Here is a 20,179-nt window from a genome sequence, read left to right on the forward strand (position 1 = left end):
CACCCCGCAACTGGCAGGCTGTCATGGCCACTCCCACATGCATTTCAGTGGCTTCATACTGCTCTTAGAGATAAACAAAAATTCCTTTAAGGTTGGCTCTGCAGCCCCAGAGTGTCCTGGCCTGAAGTCCCTCTTCCTGGCTCCGCAGTAGGTCACTGTAGTGAAGAGTCTCTCCAGAAGTGATGTTGTGTTCCCGCAGAGGATCTGATGGGTGTTGCAGAACAAGCCCCTCTCTGGGTGGACAGTGGAACTGTTGCCACCTGCAGTCTGGTTGAGGAGGTGTGGGCAGTGACTCCTCAGATGGGTCAAGGGGGGCATCCTTCTCTTGTCCCCTTTTCCCAATCCCTGGACTCCGTTTTCCCAAGGGAAGAGAAGCTCTGGACCATGCATTTGGGGAATTTCCCAATGACTGGCAGCTACAGTGGTACACTCCAAGGATGAGGATAGAATCTAGACTGTGGCGAAGAAAAGATACCATCTAATTGCTTATTGGGTAAGACCCAAACTCTTTACCATGGCCCTCTATACCTGCCTTTGATCTCAAGTCTTTCTATTCTCCCCCTCCTCACTCACCACTGGCCACACTGGCTTTTTTTCTTTATGTGCCTTTAATATGGAGAGTTCCTTCCATCTTAGGGATTTGGGGCTTATTATTCCTCCTGTCTGAAACATTCTTTCCCCACGTAGTCTGTGGCTGCTTCCATCATTTAAGCCTCAGCTCAGATTTCAGGGAAGGTTTCCCTGACCACACTGCGTAAAGTAGTCCCCTATCCTATTACCCTATTTTATTTTTTTCATAGCTCTTGTCACCATAAAAACTAACATTGTTTTGTTGCTGAGTTTCTCTTTTTCCACCAGGGGACATTTGTATCTCATTCACCTACTGCATCCCCAGAGCCTAGAACAATGCCTGATACATACCTACATTTATGTATCATGATCCTCAAAGAAATAAATATATCAGGGGAGGGGCACCTGGATGGCTCTGTTGACTAAGTAGCCGACTCTTGATTTCAGCTCAGGTCATGATCTCAGGGGTGTGAGACTGAGCCAGCATCAGGTTCTGCATTGGGCATGGAGCTTGCTTAAGATTCTCTCTCTCCTTCTCCCCCTGCTCCCCCACCCCATACCCCCACTCATATGTGCTCACTCTTTCTCAAAAAGAAAACAAAAACAATAAATTTCCAAAAAAAAGTCTATCAGCAGAGATAGATATAAAACAAATAATTACACAACTAACTACAAGTAGAGTCAAGTGTTTGAGGCACAGGTGCAGGACTCTTTCCCATTGCTCTGTCCTCTTCTGGCTTCAAGGACCATTCCTTTACCCTGAGGGCAATTTCTGCACGAGACCCTGGCTTTGCCTAGAAACTATTTAGAGCCCAGAGGATTCACCCAGAAACCAGGTCTCTGCAAAAGCACAAGATTTCTATCTCCAGATCCAGTTCTTCAAAGTTTTGGGATCTAGGTAGGCTGGCAGCTGCAGCTGCTGCGTCCCTGTCCCCTCCGAGCCAGAGCAGGCTACAACAATGATCGCTAACTTGTGCAGGCTATGTGCTCCTCAAGTCCCTGCTTGGTTCTTTGGCAGCCTGGGGTCTAGTTTCCTCAGGGCCTTGCCAAGCCCTCACTCCATGCTCAATGGCTACGTGTCTTCCATATTTGTGGGATGGTATGCAGAGACTGAAGTTGGGAGCTGCATTCCCTGTCCCTTCTGCGCTTCCTCCGGACCTCCTGTTCCAGACGTTTCTCTCTCCAGGGAGATTAATAAATTTCTTCCTTTGAGACTTCTTCTGGCTGCTCCCTGCTCTGGGCTGTGTTCTTGGGCCGCTGTGTAACCCACACTAGCGCCGTTAGCTCCCAGACCAGTTTAGTTCCAGGAAAGCCCCATGGGAGGGGGAGCTCCCTCAGAGAAGCTGTAAGTGAGGGTGCAGGCCTCACTCCATCCTGGCAGCCATCCTGGGATGCTCCGCTTTGACTACTTCATCTCTTCACCTCTGACGCTTAGTACAGTGCCTGGCACACACTTAACGTTTAATGAACAGGGGCCGTTAATACCACTAATTTATTTAATAAAAAAATTAAACGTGCCAGGCAATTTGCTAACGTTTTGCATGGATTATCGGTCCTTCACTTAAGCAGGTGCCATTACAATTTCCATTTCATAAATGAAACGGCCTCAGAGGAATTAAGCGACTTCCAAAACTCTGCGCTGTTTTTATTGCCCGAGATGCAAGAGAGCAACGTAGGGCGGAAATGCCAGAAAGCAGGCAGCACCCGAACGTCGGCGAGCGGGTGGGAGCCGAACCCTGCCAGGAGCTCACCACAGTCAGCCGCCTTCGCACTGGGTTGCCAGCCGGCTCCATTTCCGCGCAGCACAGACCGGAAGTGTTCCTGCCGGCCGCGTTTCGAGTGCGCACGACCGGAAGTTTCTGTCCGCGGCTTTGCGGGGATAGGGGAGCGGTGGACCCTGCAGTCAGAATCCGGGTGCCGAGGCGCTGGGGTTTAGGAGGCAGACGGGGCAGTTAGGGAGACCCAAACGGTGGGAAACAGGCCGAACTCCGACCACATCTGGACTGCCCTCCTCGTAGCGGTCTGCCTCTTCACCCCGCCTCAGTTGGGGCAGAAGTGGTTCCGCCCCCCGGCCTGAGCCTGGTCCCTTCTCAGGCACTGACCCTTGACCTCGGGGCGCTCCCCCATCAGGCGCGATGGCCACAGGCGCGGATGTGCGGGACATACTAGAACTCGGAGGTCCAGAGGGGGATGCAGCTGCCGGGACCATCAGCAAAAAGGACATTATTAACCCGGACAAGGTAGCCTTGGGTACTGGGAGTGAAGTGGGGAGCAGTGACAGTGGGAGAGAGGGGGGGAGAAGGGGGCGGTGCTGCGCTCCTAGAGAGATGGGCGATAAAAGGTGTGACATAATGGGACAGACAGTGTTACCTTGATGAGATGGGATGGAGGTGGTGGGACACCCATGGGAAATGGTGGGGACCAAGAGAGTGTGATACTCCTAAGAGATGAGAGTACCAAAAGAGTGAGACTCTTGTAGGATATTGGGGCAGGGTGGCACCAGGTCGGTGTGACGTTCTCAGAGATGGTGGAAAAGTATTTTCTACCCTGACAGGTCAGGGCTCTACCCAGCGGGGTGGGGTTGGGCAGGAATGACCTGCTCCAACTAGAGGTTTCCCTGTGAGTGGGCCTTCCTGGTGTGTTGTTATGTGTCAAATAGGTACGCATTATCATTGTACCTGTAGGTGCTATTTTGTTCAGGGATTAGGCTGGGCTAGAGAATTTTCAGGGAAGGGAGTCTAGGCTGTGGTTCCTATCCTGTGGTTTCTCTTCTCAGAAAAAGTCCAAGAAGTCCTCCGAGACATTGACCTTCAAGAGGCCCGAGGGCATGCACCGAGAGGTCTATGCACTGCTCTACTCTGACAAGAAGCAAGTACTAAAATCCCAAGCGCCCTAGGTTCTGGTCCCTGACCAATCTGCATGTCCCTATCTCCTGGTTTTCTCTGCCACTTCTCTCCCTGCTGCCCTGCCCAGTCGGGGCTCCTGCTTGCCTAGTAGGATGTAGGAGGAGCTCAGACCTCTCATTCCAGGATGTGACTTCCTTGCTCCAGCGTAGATCAGCCTGGGCCCAAAGGCTCTCTGCACACCTCTGACTCTAACCTCTCATCTCTCCAAACTCTTCTGTCAGGGATGCACCCCCACTGCTGCCCAGTGACACTGGTCAAGGCTACCGCACAGTGAAAGCCAAGTTAGGCTCCAAGAAGGTGCGGCCCTGGAAGTGGATGCCGTTCACCAACCCAGCCCGTAAGGATGGAGCTATGTTCTTCCACTGGCGACGGGCAGCTGAGGAGGGCAAGGACTACCCCTTCGCCAGGTTCAATAAGGTGAGCCATCACCATTTGGACATAGGCCAACGTAGCTCAGCCACTCAGAGCTACCTCTGGGAGCTCTCAGCCTCCTGGGGTTGGCTCCAGAGGCACGGTCAGTCTTTGTGTCAACCACGGTTACTCACTCAGTCCACATGGCAGATACCTGCAGGGTGAGACTTCATGGGTCTTATCTGCCCATGGGATCCTGTCCTTTCCTGGGCCTGGTCTGGTTTTTGGTGGTTTCTCTTGGCCCTTCAAATGTTGCTGTTCCTCAGAGCTGTGTCCCTGTCTCTCTGTACTTTCTCCCTAGTGGGTCTCATTTTCTCTGTAGCTTCGGTTGCCTGCTATATGCAAGGCATTAAGTGACCCCACTTAATATCTTCAATCATTTACTTAATGTCTCTTTGGGAAGGCCCCACAAGAACTGCAAGTAGGTACCCCTGAGCAGAACACATCTGTTCCCTCTCTTCCTCACCCATATCAGTGAATGGTACTGCTGCCCACCCAGCTACCCAAACCAGAAACATGGGAATCATCCTTGATATCACTTCTCCTGTAGTCTCTAATTATTTCATTCAACAATAGGACCAAGAAGGCAGGGAAGGATAGATGACAAAAATGGAAGCAAACAAATAGAACTCTTTCAGATAAGAGCCATCTTATCGGAAATGAAAAGTAAAAAGTAAAAGGTAAAATGAAACCAGGATATGAATGGAATATGAAATGAGTTAAAAGAGTGAACTCGTAGGCCATAGGGGAAGCCTAATTCAGATCATGTGGTTAGGACGGGCCTCTGTGAGAAGGTGGCATTTGAACTAAATCTCAGCGATACATCGAATCATCGAGTCCACTGATTCTGTTTCCATAATAAATCACATCTGCCTTTGTTCCTCATTCCCTGTGCTGGCACCTTGGTCCGAGCTGAATCCTCTCTGGTCTAGATTACTAAGGCTCAGACGGAGCAGGGCCTTACGCACACTCCCCCAGCCAGTGAGAGGCAGAGCTGGACTAGGCTAGGATTTCTTGGGCTGTTGTTCAAGCCATTATATGATATGGTGTCACAGTCCCTGCAGCCTGGAGCAGCCTTGACTTGGAGGCCAAAAACACTGGGCCCTGATCCCAAGGCTTCAAGTCCTGACTTTTCCTCCCTCAGCCCAGTGTAGCCAGCTGTACCTGCACTGCTCTGCCTGGGTGGCTCACAGGCTTCCCGGACTGAGCACATCCGGGTGTGACCCATCATTCTCCCTCACCTCGGAGAGCTGGTTTTCCTCCCTCTCACCACCATCCTCAGACCTCCTAAGTTCCAGTGGAGGGAGAAAGCTGGAGGTACAGGACTGAGAAGGGACAACCAAGAGGTGAGGTGTTGAGATGAGAGGGAAGGTTGAATGAGACCATTTGAGAAGACAAAAAAATGTTCATTTTGTATTTGGTAAAAGCTGCTTCATGTCAAGTCAAACCTTAGGTATTCAGAACACAGAATTACACCAGCAACAATAACTACCCTCAAGAAACTCTCCATATTGTTGGGGAGGGAGTGGGGAAAGGCACAGGTAATTACAGTCCAGTAGGATGCATGCTGTTTGGGGAGGACTTGAAGGCCATGGAAGCTTCCTGGAGCAGTTAGAGCTGGAATTGTGTCCTAAAGTATGTCACCAGGCAATGTTAGGAACAAAGTGTAGTGACTTTTTCAGGCAGAGGGCCCAGCAGGAGTAAAGGCATAGATAGAAAACCAGTCACATGTATGGTGTGCTGCAGGAGTTTCTCTCCTGATGAAGCCTAAACCCGGGGTAGGACATGGTGCAAGATGAGGCCCAAGAGGTCAGCAGGGTCTGGTCAGGCAGGGCTTGGCAGCCCCGCTCAGGAATCTGGGCTTGCCCCTACTATCTTTGGGTAGCAACTGACAGATTTTTAAATAGAGTACTGTCAGGATCCGATTTGAGTCTTAGAAGGATCGTGGTGACTGCAGGTGGAGCATGAAGTCAGAGAAAGGTGAACTAATAAATCTTCCTTCCAGTACTGCTGGTTCCTGGGCCCCCACTCTCAGTCTGTGGCTCCCCAGCTGCTCTCTTGCTCAAGCCTGAGACACAGGGGTCACCTGTGATGGTGTCTTCTTTTACCCCTTATGTCCAGGTGCCAAGTCTTGTGGTTTTAACCCAAAATTAGGTCTGTGCCCTGTTCCCTACCTTCCACTGGTGCGGTTTTAGTTGAGGCCTCTTCACTTCTCACCTGGATTGTTTCTAAAACCTGCCAACTGGCCTCCCAGGCTCTTGTTTCCCCTCATCTGTCCTTACTGCTGTCAGGGTGGTCTTTATAAAAGAGAATCATGATCATTTCACTCTTCTCTTTCAAAATAACCTTACTGTTTCCTGTCACCTCTTCCCTGACCAACCCTTGTCCCCAGGCTGGATCAGGTGTCACTTGTTACACCCTTAGGTGTACGGTTGGCATCAAACTCGCCACACTGGACTAAATTATTTTTTCAGCAGAATCTGAGCTCTGAGAAGGTCAGGCCACTGTCTGTCTTACTCAGCATTCAGCACTGGTGTTCTCAGCATAGGTCTGGCAGGCCCACGATAAATATATGATATATGTTGAATGAATGAATGTCTCCCTCACTTGACTGTGAGGCCCTTGAGAGCAGAACTGGCTATACAGGTCCTGAGCTTTTTTTTTTTTTTTTTTTCTTAATTAAACGGAATTGAAATACTTGGAAGGTATACTTAACCAAGCCTGGGAAACCAGAGAGACTTCCAAGAGGAGCTGATACCTGTAAGAGGCCAAAAGGATGAGAAGTTAACCTTTGTAGAGGAAGGAATGTGGAAGTGGAAATGCACTTTAGGCAAGAACAACAAAGGCTGAGGGGAGCCTAGTGAGTTCCTAGCACTGCTAGTCATTTGTTTGGAACCTGGGGTATGTGAGGGTGTGGCTGCAGAGAGGCTGGGTCATCCACCTCTGTGTTCATTGGTTGATTCTGTAAATATTAATTGATCCTTAGAGTGTCCTGTCCCTGTGCTGACCTGTGCTTTTGAGGAGTTTGTGAATTAGCTAGAAGACACTTTTAGTGTAGTAGAGAACTTCTGAGGGGTTTAGGAAGAGATGGGTGACATGATCAGATATTTATTCTAGATTTTATAGATTTATTCTATATTTATTATATATATTATGTATATATTATTATATAGATTTATTCTATATTTCTCAAATTATCTGTGATGAAGGGCTTAAAAAAAATAATTTCCAGTCCATCAGAGACTGACAGTAAGGTGACAAGAAAAGACAAAATACAAGTCCGTGGGTTTTTTTTTTTAAACTTTACTTATTAGAGAGAGAGCAAGGTGGGTGGAGGGGCAGAGGAGAGGGAGAGGCAGATTCCCCACTGAGCAGGGATCCTGACACGGGGTTTGATCCCAGGACCCCAAGATCACAACATAAACCACCCAGGTGCCCCCCAACCCGTGTGTTTCTTCATATTCAATTCAGTAGGATGTGATTTCTGTGAAATTGTCATAAAGGTTTCTAAATGCCTACTCTCACTTTCCATACTTAACATAGACCACTGGTACCAGTTTGCAAACAGCAGTCTTCTACAGGCTGTCCTTTAGGTAGTAGCACTGGTCAGAGAGATCACATCTTGGATGCAGATGGAGTATTGTTTGGAGGGGGATCAAATGGAGACAGAGAGGCTGGTGGGGAGGCTGTTTCTCTGATGCAGGCAGTGGTGGTGATGGTCTGGACTGGGATGTGGCAGGTAGAGGTAGAGATCCTGGGGGTAAAAGCCCCAGCTTTGTGGAAGGGGAGGGGTCAAAGGTAAAGGTAGGAGTTAAAGATGCTTAAAGATGCTTTCTAGTCTTCTGGCTTGGGCACCTGTGTTGGCTAATGGTGACATTGACTTGAGAATCGACCTGAAAGAGCTAGAAGTTTGAGGGAGGGTGATGAGCTCAGTACTGAACATACAAACATATATTTCTTATGAGGTATAATCAACATACAATATTGTTTCAGGTTCATATTTGTGTATATTGCAAAATGATCACCACAATAAGTCTGGTTAACATCTGTCACCTGAGCATATTAAGTTTTAGGTATATGTGGGACCTCCAGTAGGAGAAGTCCAGGAGGCAGCTAGAAACAGGGTCTTGAGAGCAGGTTTAGAACCAGTGTGGTCTTTGATAGAGAAGGAACTTCCCTAGTCTGGCCTAACATTGACTCCTTCCTGGGGTTTCTGACTGACTGGCTCAGTTGGTGGTGGTGCTTTATGTCCCCGAGGAGGGTCTGGGGGTTGGGGCATGGCAGGAGGGAGGCAGGGATGTGTGCAGGGGTGCACGTGCTGAGAGAGGAGACTTTGGCCTGCACTGGGGAGCTGCAAGTCTCATTGTCACCACTTGGTGGCAGCAGTGCTTCAGAGAAGGGTTCTACAGGCTCCCGCATCCTGGGCCTTTCTCCAGTATTTAGCCATCTGCTCTACTCCAGAGTTAACCTTTGGACTCCACAGAAGCCCTTACATGTGAGCCCCTCACCTTAACCCTGGGGACAGGAGCATGTATCCTGTTACTGAGGCTCTGGAGCTGAAGGCATGGTCACATTGCTCCTGGGCCCAATCCAGAGGCAGGCTGCAGCCCTAGCTTGCTGGGGTCTCTGGGCAAGCAGTGTGTTTCCTCACCTGGAAGCATCGTTTCCAGGCTGCAGTCTGCAGGGCCCTAGGCAGAGGGTTTGCTTTGGTTCCGCCTAGGAATGGGTGGTACACAGATCACAGGCTGTGACCACAGGGGGCTGAAGCCCGCTGGCCATGACGTGGTGCGCCCATACTCTGTCCCTCTGTGCCAGTAGACTGTGCAGGTTCCCGTGTACTCAGAGCAGGAGTACCAGCTGTACCTCCACGACGATGCCTGGACTAAGGCAGAGACGGACCATCTCTTTGATCTCAGCCGCCGCTTTGACTTACGTTTTGTAGTAATCCACGACCGCTATGACCACCAGCAGTTCAAGGTGAGCTGGTGTTACGCATTTGCATGTGTGTCTCCGCTGTGCCTGGCCGGCCCCCTGCCTTCATGCGACCCTGTCCCTGTGCCTCTGGGCACTCACTGTCCATTCCCACCTTGTCTTTATCCTTAGAAGCGTTCTGTGGAGGACTTGAAGGAGCGGTACTATCACATTTGTGCCAAACTTGCCAATGTGCGGGCTGTGCCAGGCACAGACCTCAAGATACCGGTGTTTGATGCTGGGCATGAGCGACGGCGGAAGGAGCAGCTGGAGCGTCTCTACAACCGGACCCCGGAGCAGGTCAGTTCCTGAAGCCCTCTGCTTTCATCCCGCAGGCTTGCAGTTCCCTCCCTTCCCGGTTCCCCTGCCGCCCCGCCTAGTCCTTCCTTGCTAGCCACTCTCCCCACTGCACACCCCTCCCCCTCCCTCGTGGTCCCTTGCCTCTTGCTGTGGCTCACGGACAGGCTAGTGGCCCTACAGCTCCCCATCTGCCTCGCCACAACACCCCCCCCCCCCGCCATGCACCCTCACATTTGGGGTGTCTCGCTTTCCCAGGTAGCAGAGGAGGAGTATCTGCTGCAGGAGCTGCGCAAGATTGAGGCCCGGAAGAAGGAGCGGGAGAAGCGCAGCCAGGACCTGCAGAAGCTGATAACGGCAGCGGACACCACCGCAGAGCAGCGGCGCACCGAGCGCAAGGCCCCCAAGAAGAAGCTACCCCAGAAAAAGGAGGCGGAGAAGCCGGTGCGGAGACTGAGTCAGCCCAGTTCAGGGTGCAGAGCAACGAGGGCACTCAGAGCTGGCAGGGCGTCAGGACTAACTTGGGGCCCTCCCGCCACTGTGCCTCGGTCTCCATAACTTCTTCTCCCCCAGGCTGTTCCCGAGACTGCAGGCATCAAGTTCCCAGACTTCAAGTCTGCCGGTGTCACCCTGCGGAGCCAGCGGGTACGTGTCGCCTCCATCGCCGTGCTGGGGCCCTGGGCTCCCCGCAGCCTGTGCGTGGCAGCCGTGGCCCTGGAGCACCGGGAGGGAGCGTGGCCGGGCTGAAGTCAAAGCTCTTGCTCTGTTCCACAGAGCTCCCTCCAGGGGTTCACTTCTCTCCCGCTCCCCTTGCCTTTGGTCCCTGTTGTCCTTAACCACTTGTCGGGGAGAGGGCTAAGTGTTTTGGGTCATTGCAGATGAAGCTGCCAAGCTCCGTGGGACAGAAGAAGATCAAGGCCCTGGAGCAGATGCTGCTGGAGCTTGGTGTGGGTGAGTGGGGACTGGGCCCACGGGACCTGGCCGTCTGTGGCTTGCGATTGAGGCTGGGCTGGGGAGGGCACTTTGCGTCGCTGGCCTTCCTGCACACCCTGGCTCTGCCTCCGCCCTCCACCTACCGCCTGCAGAGCTGAGCCCGACGCCCACTGAGGAGCTGGTGCACATGTTCAACGAGCTGCGGAGTGACCTGGTGCTGCTCTACGAGCTCAAGCAGGCCTGCGCCAACTGCGAGTACGAGCTACAGATGCTGCGGCACCGGCACGAGGCCCTGGCCCGGGCCGGTGTGCTCGGGGGCCCCGCCACGCCAGCGTCTGGCCCAGCCCCAGCCTCTGCGGAGCCGGCAGTGCCTGACCCCAGTCTTGGCCCCGACCCCACCAAGGACACCATCATTGATGTGGTGGGCGCGCCCCTCACGCCCAATTCGGTAAGAGCCCAGTTGGGCAGGGGGAGCGCGAACGGCCGGTCCCGCTCCCTCCAGTGCCCGCAGTTACTGTGACAGGGTTCTGAGACTGAGGGCAGGACTGGGTGGCTGTGGGATCACCCGCCCTGAGTATGAAACGCATGCAATGAGCCTGAGCAGAGCTTGGGGGGGGGGGGGCATTGACTCCGTTGCCTTCTGTGTCTTCTCAGAGGAAGCGTCGGGAATCAGCCTCCAGTTCCTCTTCTGTGAAGAAAGCCAAGAAGCCATGAGAGGCCACAGTGGGTGCGGGTGCTGCTGTGTAAATAGAGCTGCTGAGTCGGACTGGGCTGCTTCCTTTTCCTTCCCACCCCTGGCTAGGGGGGTGGGGGCGCAGTCACCACACCCACTCCACAGGGGTGGCCTTGGGACCTGCCTGCGTGGATGCCCCGAGCAGCCTTCTCACCACTGCCAGTGTTGCCCAAACATCTGTACTTGGTTCTGCTCTCAAGATGGTTCACACATAGTGGTGGCTTCAGACACTGCCTTGTGCTTAGACAGTGCCCGTGGCCCTGTGCTTATTTAGGAGGTTCTCACAGGTGCTCCAGTGACTGCAAGCCACTCCGGTGGCCTTCAGCCCCAGAGCAGCCCGGAATACGCGCTAACCCCTGTACACCTTGGACGGCATCAGGCACAGCAGTGTCCGGTCCACACACACCCACAGCCTCGTTTCCCCGACTTTATTCAGTGGCACGTTCACAGCGGGGATGGGGGTAGACACAAGGTGGGGCCTGATCTGTCCTGGAGCCCTGGGGGCACCACACACCATGCACTACAGATGGGAGGGGGCACAGGGGGGCTCGGTGGCCCCAGCAGAAGCCTGTGTACCAGGGAAGAGGCGGTGAGTGCCTGGGTCCCCCTAGCCCAGGCCCACAATGGGAGGGGCTAATACTGGGCTGAGGTTGAGGGATTGGGGTGGGGGGCACAAAGTGTCTGCTCCAGAGGGGCCGAGTGGCCAAGCCCTTACCCAGGGCGCAAGCCCACAGGGCAGGCTGGGGGACACTCTGGATGTAGAGCTGTGCCACTCTCCCTTTTCCCCTCTGGTGAGGGAAAGGAGGGTTCTGGGCTGGGCCAAGCAGCTACCCTGTCCTGCCCCATCCCGTCCTCGGCCAATCAGAACGGCTTTGATGTCTGCTTGAAGATGAAGCCTTGATACGCAAGTGTCTTCATGATGTTGGCAATATTCTTGCAGTCATCTGAGAAGAGAAAGAGAGGACATTTAGATGGGGCCCAGATCCTTCCCCTCTGTGCCCACAGGTGCTCTTACATAGCTGGGGGAAGGGGAGCAGGGTCAGATTCAGGAGCCACAGGCTCTTAACCAGGGGGTCCTGTCCCCTGGTGGCCGCATCTCCAGCCTCACGTTGGGCTGGATGAGGCCGGGCCAGCAGGAAGCACGGTCTCAGTGCTGCTCGGTCCCATAATTCATGCTGGAAATTGGCCGGCATGTCCCGCCCCAGCCCCAGTGGTGATGTATGGGCGCCGTCGCAGTAAGAAAAAGGCAGAGTAAATGTGTAATTTCTCCCTTGACGGCCCCCGGCCGCTGGGCGATCCTTCTTGTTGCCGCCGCGTGGGGACGGCCCGTCCGCCACACTCCGTCTTCCCGCCACCCGCCTTGATGTCTCCATTTCATTACTGTGCGGCCATTCATCACGCCCACGGCCAGGGTGACTTTGCCGGCACTTGCGTGTGTGTGTGTGTGTGTGTGTGTGTGTGTGAGAGAGAGAGAGAGAGAGATGTGGCCCAGGCCATAATGGCTGGTAACGAAGCACAGGCCTTGGCACTTTTGGGCCGGGAGCCTGGGAAGCCTGCTCTGGGCCCCAGGCTTGTGCACTCCCAACAGCAGCCTGCCTGGGCCCCTTCTGTGGAACCCAGAGCAGTGGAGAGGGTCCAGGTCTGCAGTCCTCCCACACCCTGGCCAGCAGTCCTCCACTAGACATGCCGTGTGCTCAGGCTAAGCTCTGCCTCTCCTACCCCACTAGGCTCGAAGCTGGTGCCGGTCAGGCTTCAGTAGTCCTGTCTCTGGCTGTATCTAAGTACATCTGCTCCTGCCAGACCCTGTCACGGCAGTTTCTCCAGTACTGATCCCTGTGAGAAACTCCTGGAACACTGGCGGCTGCAGGAGCAGGTACTCTGGTCCTTCAGTATCATGGACACCGGCCAGGACTTGTTCTAATGCCACCAGCAGGAGGTGCAGCTGCCCAACTCTTGTCCCTCTACAGAAAGCCAAGGACAGAAATACCCAAGTGCCCAGAGTTCTTCTGTTCCACTGCCAACACCACCAGCCCAGTCACCATCGCTTCGCCTGCCTCTCCTCCCATCCCTCTCCCACCTCCTACAGATGCTCCTGGGCCATAACCAGGACCTCAGCCGCTACCAGCCTGCATGGGATCGATGCTGTGATTGCAGAAGCATTATACTTCGATGTCATAATCAGGTGCAGGGTGGTGGTAAGGTCAAGGTGGGGTCAGGAGGCCTCTGCATCTGTCAAGGGCCAACTCTTTCCACTGAGCCCTCCAGCCTGCCCTTGCTAGAACCTTAGACTAGGAAACAGGGCCCAACAGAGCTAGAGAAGGGCTGTGCGAGTGGGAGTCGGCCGTCCCAGGTCCCATGTCATTAGCCAGACACGACTCTGAGCCCTGTTTAGGGCAGATCAGTCGCACATGGTCCTCTTTAGCTGACCTCAACATGAACATACTCAAGGGGGATATGGACATGTAAAAGTGATACAGGACCCAGACACGGGGACACCCTTTTCCTCCAGGGATTCAGGAAGCCACGAGGGCTGGTCTGAGGCAGGACAGTGGGAAGACAGATGGGTGGGTAGTGGCGGCCATGGCAACTCCAGACGTGACCCGTCCCCGTGGTTTATGGGCCGGACACGCACCCCGCTCAGCTGAGGCCCCGTCATTTGTCTCCCTTAGTGTGTATGCCTGTGCTGTGGGGGTAGAAGGTGGAGGGAGGGGGCTGCGACAGGAGTGAGGCAGCTGACAGGAAGGAGAAGGGGGCAGGAAGATCTGTGTAGGAGGGGCAGGCTGGAGATGGGTCAGGAAGGGCCCTGGGAGCAGGAAGGTTTATGATAGGGTCCAGAGGCTGTGATGGCACCATCAAAAGGTGCTACGATAGGATGATTTTCTTCCCAAAGATGTCTGGCCTTGTCAGGGCACCTCCAATCCTTCCTGTCTCCTGCACTCTGGGGACCATGGCCACTGTGCATATTAAGAATAAGTCCCCTCGTTATCTGCAATTACCCAGCGGCCACACACCTCATTTCTTCCAGCAGAAAAGAAAATTAGTTTTCTATTGACTTCATCTGGCTCCTCCCTCAATCCTGGACAAATCGCTCAATCTGCCTCCCCTGGTCCAAGTGAATATGCCCAGCCCCTCCCCCCAGGCCACCAGCCATCCAGAGAGCCAGCACTGACCTCCCACCTGTGCCTGGCCCCAGTCAGTCCTTGACCTCTCCTCACTGGACACACTGGCTGGCTTCGTCCACGCCCTGAGCTTCAGTGAGCCCTGAAGATCGCCGTCTCTTGCCTGCATCTCTCCTGAGCTCTGGAACATCTCTTTCTAGATCATGTAAACTCAAAACATCCAATAATGCACCAGTGTCCTTCCCACGTGTCTTCACTACCCAGTGTTCTCCATCCCAATGAACAGCACCCCAAGTGCTCCCAAAGAAGCCCGAGAATCAGGCTTGACACTTTGCTCTCTCCCTCCCCAGTTCTCAAGCATCAACTGTGAATTTTATCTTCTTACTGTTTAATCATCTACTTCCCTTCATTCTGGCAGCACCCCCCCACCCCCACCACCCAGGGCAGACCCCATTATCTCTTGCTCTTACACAGCCTATCCTCTTTCTTCTCCCTCTAATCCATTCTCTTGTAGCCCAAGTGATCTTTCTTACACAAATCTGATCACATCCTTGTCTCTTTAAATCCTTTCAATGGCTCCTGCTGCCCTCAGGTTCAAGGCTATACTCTTTAATATGACTTAAAGGCAAAGGCCCTATAAAAAACAGGTCCCCGCTCTCTCTGGTCTTACCCCTGCCATTCTCTACCCCCAATCCCTGTGTTCCAACCACTGTTTTCTGAAAATGACAAAGACAGACCCATTTCTAGTCTTTGCCCACTGGCTGTGTGCTTGTGGCAAGTGCTTAAGTTTCTTTGAAGTTCAGATTCCTCCACTAGGGGTGATCAGGGATGCTACCTGTGTTAACTGTGAGCACTGAGCAGGTGACACCCCTCCACACCCCGTCTTTATCGGTACTTTAAATTTGGAGTACTTCCTCTTTTTGGAGGGAAGGCAAGGATGCTAGTTTTCCCGGTGACCCAACGGCAAGAAGGTAAATCCCGTACAATCTATGGCGCAGATGACAGAGAGGCCAGCACATGTGCTGAGACCAACTGGGATTCACTGCACAAGCTCACACTGACTACTGATCCTGTTTACTGAGCATTCTGGAGTCTTAACTTGTTGTAACTGGTCCACTACAACAAAGACCCAGACTGGGGAAGACAGCTGCTTCAGTTCGCCAAGTCCGCGGTATGGCAGTTGTGGGCTTCCAGCCCAGGCTCTTTTTCTAGCCCCGGAAACCTCGTGAGTCAGTGCAACCTACTAAGCCGGTTAAAAAGTCAACGGTATGGTTAGAAGTTGAGGAAATGGAGCAGAAGTGAAGAGACAAATCTGGGCCTTTTAACAGGCCACAAGTTCAGCGAGAACAGCAGGATGAGTCTGGTGACAAAATGGCCTCTGGGAGAGTCCTCTGCTTAAAGCCCAGGGGCCACATGGTCAGCAGCTCCCCCTTCTGGAACCTCCCACTGAACTAACGAGACCAGCCTGATGCTGGCATGGTGTAGAAGGTGAGGGGCAGGAGGCACATAGCCTCTTGCCCACAAAGAGGCCTCCAAGGTGGGTCTTCCTTACTTTCAAATTCTAGAAGACTGCATGATTTTATGTTCCTGCAGGGTTATCAGCTTGTGACAAGATGACTCTCTTCTGTTTGGGGCATTAATATTCTTAACATTGGAAATATTTTTATATTGCCAACTCCATAACGGGAGATGTGCAGCTGCTTAAATCTGTCAGAGAGGTGAGTGGGGCTAGCACCTGACAAAGGATAAGCTTATTGGCTGGGCCCAAGGGTAGTCAAATATCTGCTTGGCAAAGCTGCTAGCGGAAGGAGGGCTCAGACCACAGAGGACACCCAATGAGGGCTTACACAGGACCATGACCTGAGGCTGACACGGGCCAGTTAGGAGCACTTGTCTGGGAACCGAATAGTAGAGGGCTTCTGGGAAGCAGGGCCTGGGTGAGGGCCACCCTCAGGAGGGAAAGGGCACACGGAAACTCTTAGAGAACCATTTATTCGTGCATGCCTTCACTCAGCAAACACACACGGACACCTCTGCATGCTGCGCGCACACGGGCCAAGCTGGGTCAAGGGCCTGGCTGCAGATCCGTCAGAGGTGCGGTGTGAGCAGTGCTTCAGGAAAAGTCAGCACAGAAAAGGCACTGAGAATGGGGAAAGGGGTCCCCAGGGACAAAGCCAGGCAGAAGTCTAAGGGCATGTGGGAGGGGGCCCGCCAGCAAGCTGGGCTTGGAGTGGGGAGGTGACCCTGGCATAGTGAATAGCACACAGGCACCTGGCTGAAGGGGAAATGTAGTGTGTCCAGAAACAAGTACTTAAGTCTAGCAGGTGGTGGGGGTGCTGAAGAGTAAGAGGCAGGCGCGCGGCGAGAGACGAAGCTGGACAGGCCGGCAGTGACTGGTCAGAGGAAGCCCTGCAGACGGGATGCCAAGCTAAGGAGTTTCAGAGCTTACTCTGGGAATGGCGGGGAGACGCTAACCTAGGTGAGGAGGGACAAGACAGAACCACATCCGCAATTCATAACAATCACTCAAGGACTGGAGGGGTTAACCCTGAAGGCACAGACACCGATTAGCAGACTATACCATGGTCCAGGCCAGAAACAGTGGCCCAGAACCGGCCCAGTGGCGGTGGAGATGGAGGTGGGGATGTACGGATGATGCGGAGACATGGACAGAGGCAAGAGCTTTTAAAGGAACAGAATGAGCAAGGCTTATTGGGGGCAGACAGAGTGTTGGGCTATGGGTGGGGTGAGTCTAGGATCTTAGCACCACTCAAAGAGGTAAGGCAAACCTGAGGTGGTATAGGTTTGGGGCAGTCTTGACCTTAGTGTTAAATCTCGAGATTCCGGGGTGCCTGGGTGGCTCAGTGGGTTAAAGCCTCTGCCTTCGGCTAGGGTCATGATCCCAGGGTCCTGGAATCAAGCCCCGCGTCGGGCTCTCTGCTCAGCGGGGAGCCTGTTTCCCTTCCTCTCTCTCTGCCTGCCTCTCTGCCTGCTTGTGATCTCTGTCTGTCAAATAGATAAATAAAAATCTTTAAAATAAATAAATAAATAAATAAATCTCGAGATTCCTATGGGACATGTCAACATATCAGGCATTTCCCTTACAGCTTCTAGGCTTTTATCTCACTGAAAAAGGCCTTCCTTATCCCAGTGCTATTAGAAAACTATCATATATTGGGGCGCCTGGGTGGCCCAGTGGATTGAGCCTCTGCCTTCGGCTCAGGTCATGATCTTAGGGTCCTGGGATCGAGCCCTACATCAGGCTCTCTGCTCGGCAGGGAGCCTGCTTCCTCCCTCTCTCTGCCTGTCTCTCTGCCTACTTGTGATCTCTGTCAAATAAATGAATAAAATCTTTAAAAGAAAAAACTATCATATATTTTCTTCTAATACTTTTGTTTTTATATTTAACTTTTTAATCCGTCTGGAATTTATTTATTTATTTTTTTAAGATTTTATTTATTTGTCAGAGAGAGAGAGAGTGAGAGCGAGCACAGGCAGACAGAGTGGAAGGCAGAGGCAGAGGGAGAAGCAGGCTCTCTGCGGATCAAGGATCCCGATGTGGGACTCGATCCCAGGACGCTGGGATCATGACCTGAGCCGAAGGCAGCTGCTTAACCAACTGAGCCACCCAGGCGTCCCGTGGAATTTATTTTCTTATATGGTGAGAAATAGAAGATCCAACTTTACTTTTTTCCCCCAGTGGATGGCCACTGTCCTATCACCATTGATTGAACTGTCCACACTTTCCCCACCCTTCTGAAATGATGCCTCCATTATATATACAATTCCCATAAGTGCATCTGTTGGAGTGAGGAAAGAGAATGAACATGAAATGATCAAAGAGACAAACTGGACTGGGAGACATCAGGGGCAGAAGGGTGACATGCTGCTGACTTTATGGGGCTGCAAGGCAGTGTGGCCTAAAGGAAGATTCAGACAAACAGGAGGCCTTCTGTCTCAAAAGCTCAGCCTGGTAAGCACACTTTCTTAGTGATCTCCAGGAGCTGGTGAGGAATGGGGGCCAGAGCCCATGGAGCAAGAGCCAGGAAAGAAGGGGTGGGAACAGCTCCACTGGGAGCAGGAACCTTGGCAAGGACGAAGAGCAAGAATCCTGATGTGTTGACATTCTAGAACCTCATTTTGCTGCTACATCTTTCTGTCTGTTAGCACATCTTGGCAGCATCGTGCCCGAGAGCAAAGGGCCAGTGGGTTAATGCTGGGCCTGCTTGACAGAGGACTGCCATATTATTAAGTCCCCAGCTCCAGAGGGGACATACTTATACTAAAAAATTATTTGTTCTGAGCGCTTGGGTGGCTCAATGGCTACGTATCTGCCTTTGGCTCCGGTTGTGATCCTGGGGTCCTGGGATTAAGCCCCACCTTGGGCTCCCTGCTCAGTGGGGAGCCTGCTTCTCCCTCTCCTACTGCCTGGTTGTGTTCCCTCTCTCGCTGTCTCTCTCTGTTAAATAAATAATAAAATCTTAAAAAAAAAGTTACTTGTTCTTTGGCTGACATTTAAATTTAACTGGTGCCCTATATTTTTCTAACTGGGCAACTCTATGCTGGGGGCCAGCATCTCAAGCTACACTGGGTACAACTCAGGGTACAGCAGCACAGGGTAACTCAGAAGGAAGACAGGAGCCAAGGCACTGAATTTAGGACTGAACCAGCAGAGGGCCCTGGATATCCTGAGATTCTGGGTTCAAATCCAAAAATCCATCACTTCGTAACTATGAACTTGAACAAGTTATGGTCTTATTTCACCTCTCTGTGTCTTGGTTTCTTCTCTTCTAAAATGGGAACGATAATGATAATTATAGCAACTACTTCCCTCAAAGGGTTGTTGAAAGATGAAATGAGTTTTTATTTGTGAAGTGCTTAAAACAGTGGCTGGGTTAGTGATTATTATTATGGTTGCTATTCCAATAATATCCAGTAACAATGTTATTCCAGGAGTAATCCCCTGATATCCCACAAGCCCCTATTCCTTGTCCCAGACATGGCCCAGGCAGTCCCCTGGGTGCCCAGACAGGGCTACCCTGGCCCACCTAACACCACCCCCAGATACAGACCCCTGTCCTCAGACACGGCTCCCACAGCTCCCTCTGCTCCCCTCCAGTCAGGGCCCTTATAGCCTCAACTCCAAAGTGACCCCTTCTTCTAGCCCCTCCCCTCCGCCCCCTCCACCCCACCGAGGTGCCTGGAGGTGCCACAGGGCTGATGGTGAAGGATGACGGTGGTTCCACAATAAGGGGAAAAGGCAATTTCATCTTGATTAGCAGGCGATTTCTCTCTCCGTAATAAGCGCGCTCCAAATAATTAGCGTGTTTTACGTAATAATGAAATTACAGAAATGCAGTCCACTTATTCAAACAACTCACCATTACCATATTTTTAAATATTAGACTTAATTAGAGTTTATCACTTCAGAGAAGTATGCGGACCGAAGATGTTTTTAAAAAAATCCTCATAAAGTGTTTATTAAGCGCTGGTAAAGCTGGGATAATGATGTGTTTGGAAATTAAGGCAATCAAACACTTACCGCCGCTCCTGGAGGCCGGGCATGGAAATGAGGCCATTACACGCCCATTACCCGCCAGCTCACAGCCACTTGGGGGGCGGGGAGAGGATGTGCCCGGCCGAGAGGGCATAGTGCCCGGAAACGCCTATGCCAACAGCCCGCAACGACCTGGCCGGCGAGCAGGCGTCAAAGCCTTATGTCACTCACATCGCATTCGGTCACCAGGAACCCAACTCAGACTTGGCCACACAAATGACCAGAGCGGTCCCAAATGCCAAAGAAGACACCCAAGACCAATCCTGAACTAGACTCCCAGGCTGGGCAGGACCTGTCACCTCCATTTAGACCCTAGTGCCGAAGGGGACAGAAGCCAGCTTGGGCAGCCAAGAAAGGTCAACGAGTGGAGGCGGAGGCTGAGAAAGCCACAGATCCTGAGCAGGTGACAGCTCCCAACTCTGGGCCACACAGGAAGGGCTAGCTACAGTTCGGGGAGAAGGGTCTAGGAGGGAACTGTGGAACTGAACCAAAAGCCAAAGGTAGAGAGGAGCCAGGGGTCAGGCCCGCAAACACACCTGGATCAGGGAAAGCAGACAAGAAGGGTGGTGGGAGAGGGGCCGGTGGCTCCAGGCCCCATTTATCCCAGTGAATAACTAATTCCAGAATTTATAGTGCTGGGTTTTTGTTCTGTGGCCATTTATATCTGCGAGGGGAGGAAATG

The 20,179-nt window shown here is 52.6% G+C and overlaps 2 protein-coding genes and 1 pseudogene across 11 annotated transcripts in view; 1 reads left to right on the top strand and 2 right to left on the bottom strand.

Moving 5' to 3' along the window:
• The window catches only part of LOC131810492 (metaxin-3-like), a 20,786-nt pseudogene extending 18,089 nt beyond the window's left edge, over nt 1-2,697 (bottom strand).
• On the top strand, nt 2,412-10,854 carry DMAP1 (DNA methyltransferase 1 associated protein 1). Its single transcript, XM_059137934.1, has 10 exons — nt 2,412-2,810; nt 3,347-3,438; nt 3,698-3,893; nt 8,706-8,864; nt 8,991-9,158; nt 9,414-9,599; nt 9,729-9,800; nt 10,034-10,106; nt 10,241-10,536; nt 10,743-10,854. Exons 1-10 carry the CDS (start codon nt 2,706-2,708, stop codon nt 10,800-10,802), a joined length of 1,407 nt encoding a protein of 468 aa, XP_058993917.1. The 5' UTR covers nt 2,412-2,705; the 3' UTR covers nt 10,803-10,854.
• Nucleotides 10,855-11,234: 380 nt separating this feature from the next.
• ERI3 (ERI1 exoribonuclease family member 3) overlaps nt 11,235-20,179 on the bottom strand; it is a 125,960-nt gene continuing 117,015 nt past the window's right edge. For all 10 annotated transcript variants that reach the window (XM_059137944.1, XM_059137939.1, XM_059137940.1 and 7 more), the window contains one exon: nt 11,235-11,765. In XM_059137944.1, coding sequence (XP_058993927.1) covers nt 11,683-11,765 — 83 coding nt within the window. In that variant the 3' untranslated portion in view covers nt 11,235-11,682. The remainder of the gene's footprint in view (nt 11,766-20,179) is intronic.

The sequence above is a fragment of the Mustela lutreola genome, chromosome 10 (genome assembly GCF_030435805.1).
Source record: "Mustela lutreola isolate mMusLut2 chromosome 10, mMusLut2.pri, whole genome shotgun sequence".
Classification (NCBI taxonomy): Eukaryota; Metazoa; Chordata; class Mammalia; order Carnivora; family Mustelidae; genus Mustela; species Mustela lutreola.

Coding starts and splice junctions, on each gene's coding strand:
- DMAP1 (XM_059137934.1), top strand. CDS start 2,706: ATGGCCACAGGCGCGGATGTGCGGGACATACTAGAACTCGGAGGTCCA. Junction 3,439..3,697: donor CTGCTCTACTCTGACAAGAA/GCAAGTACTAAA, acceptor CTCTTCTGTCAG/GGATGCACCCCCACTGCTGC. Junction 9,159..9,413: donor ACAACCGGACCCCGGAGCAG/GTCAGTTCCTGA, acceptor TCGCTTTCCCAG/GTAGCAGAGGAGGAGTATCT.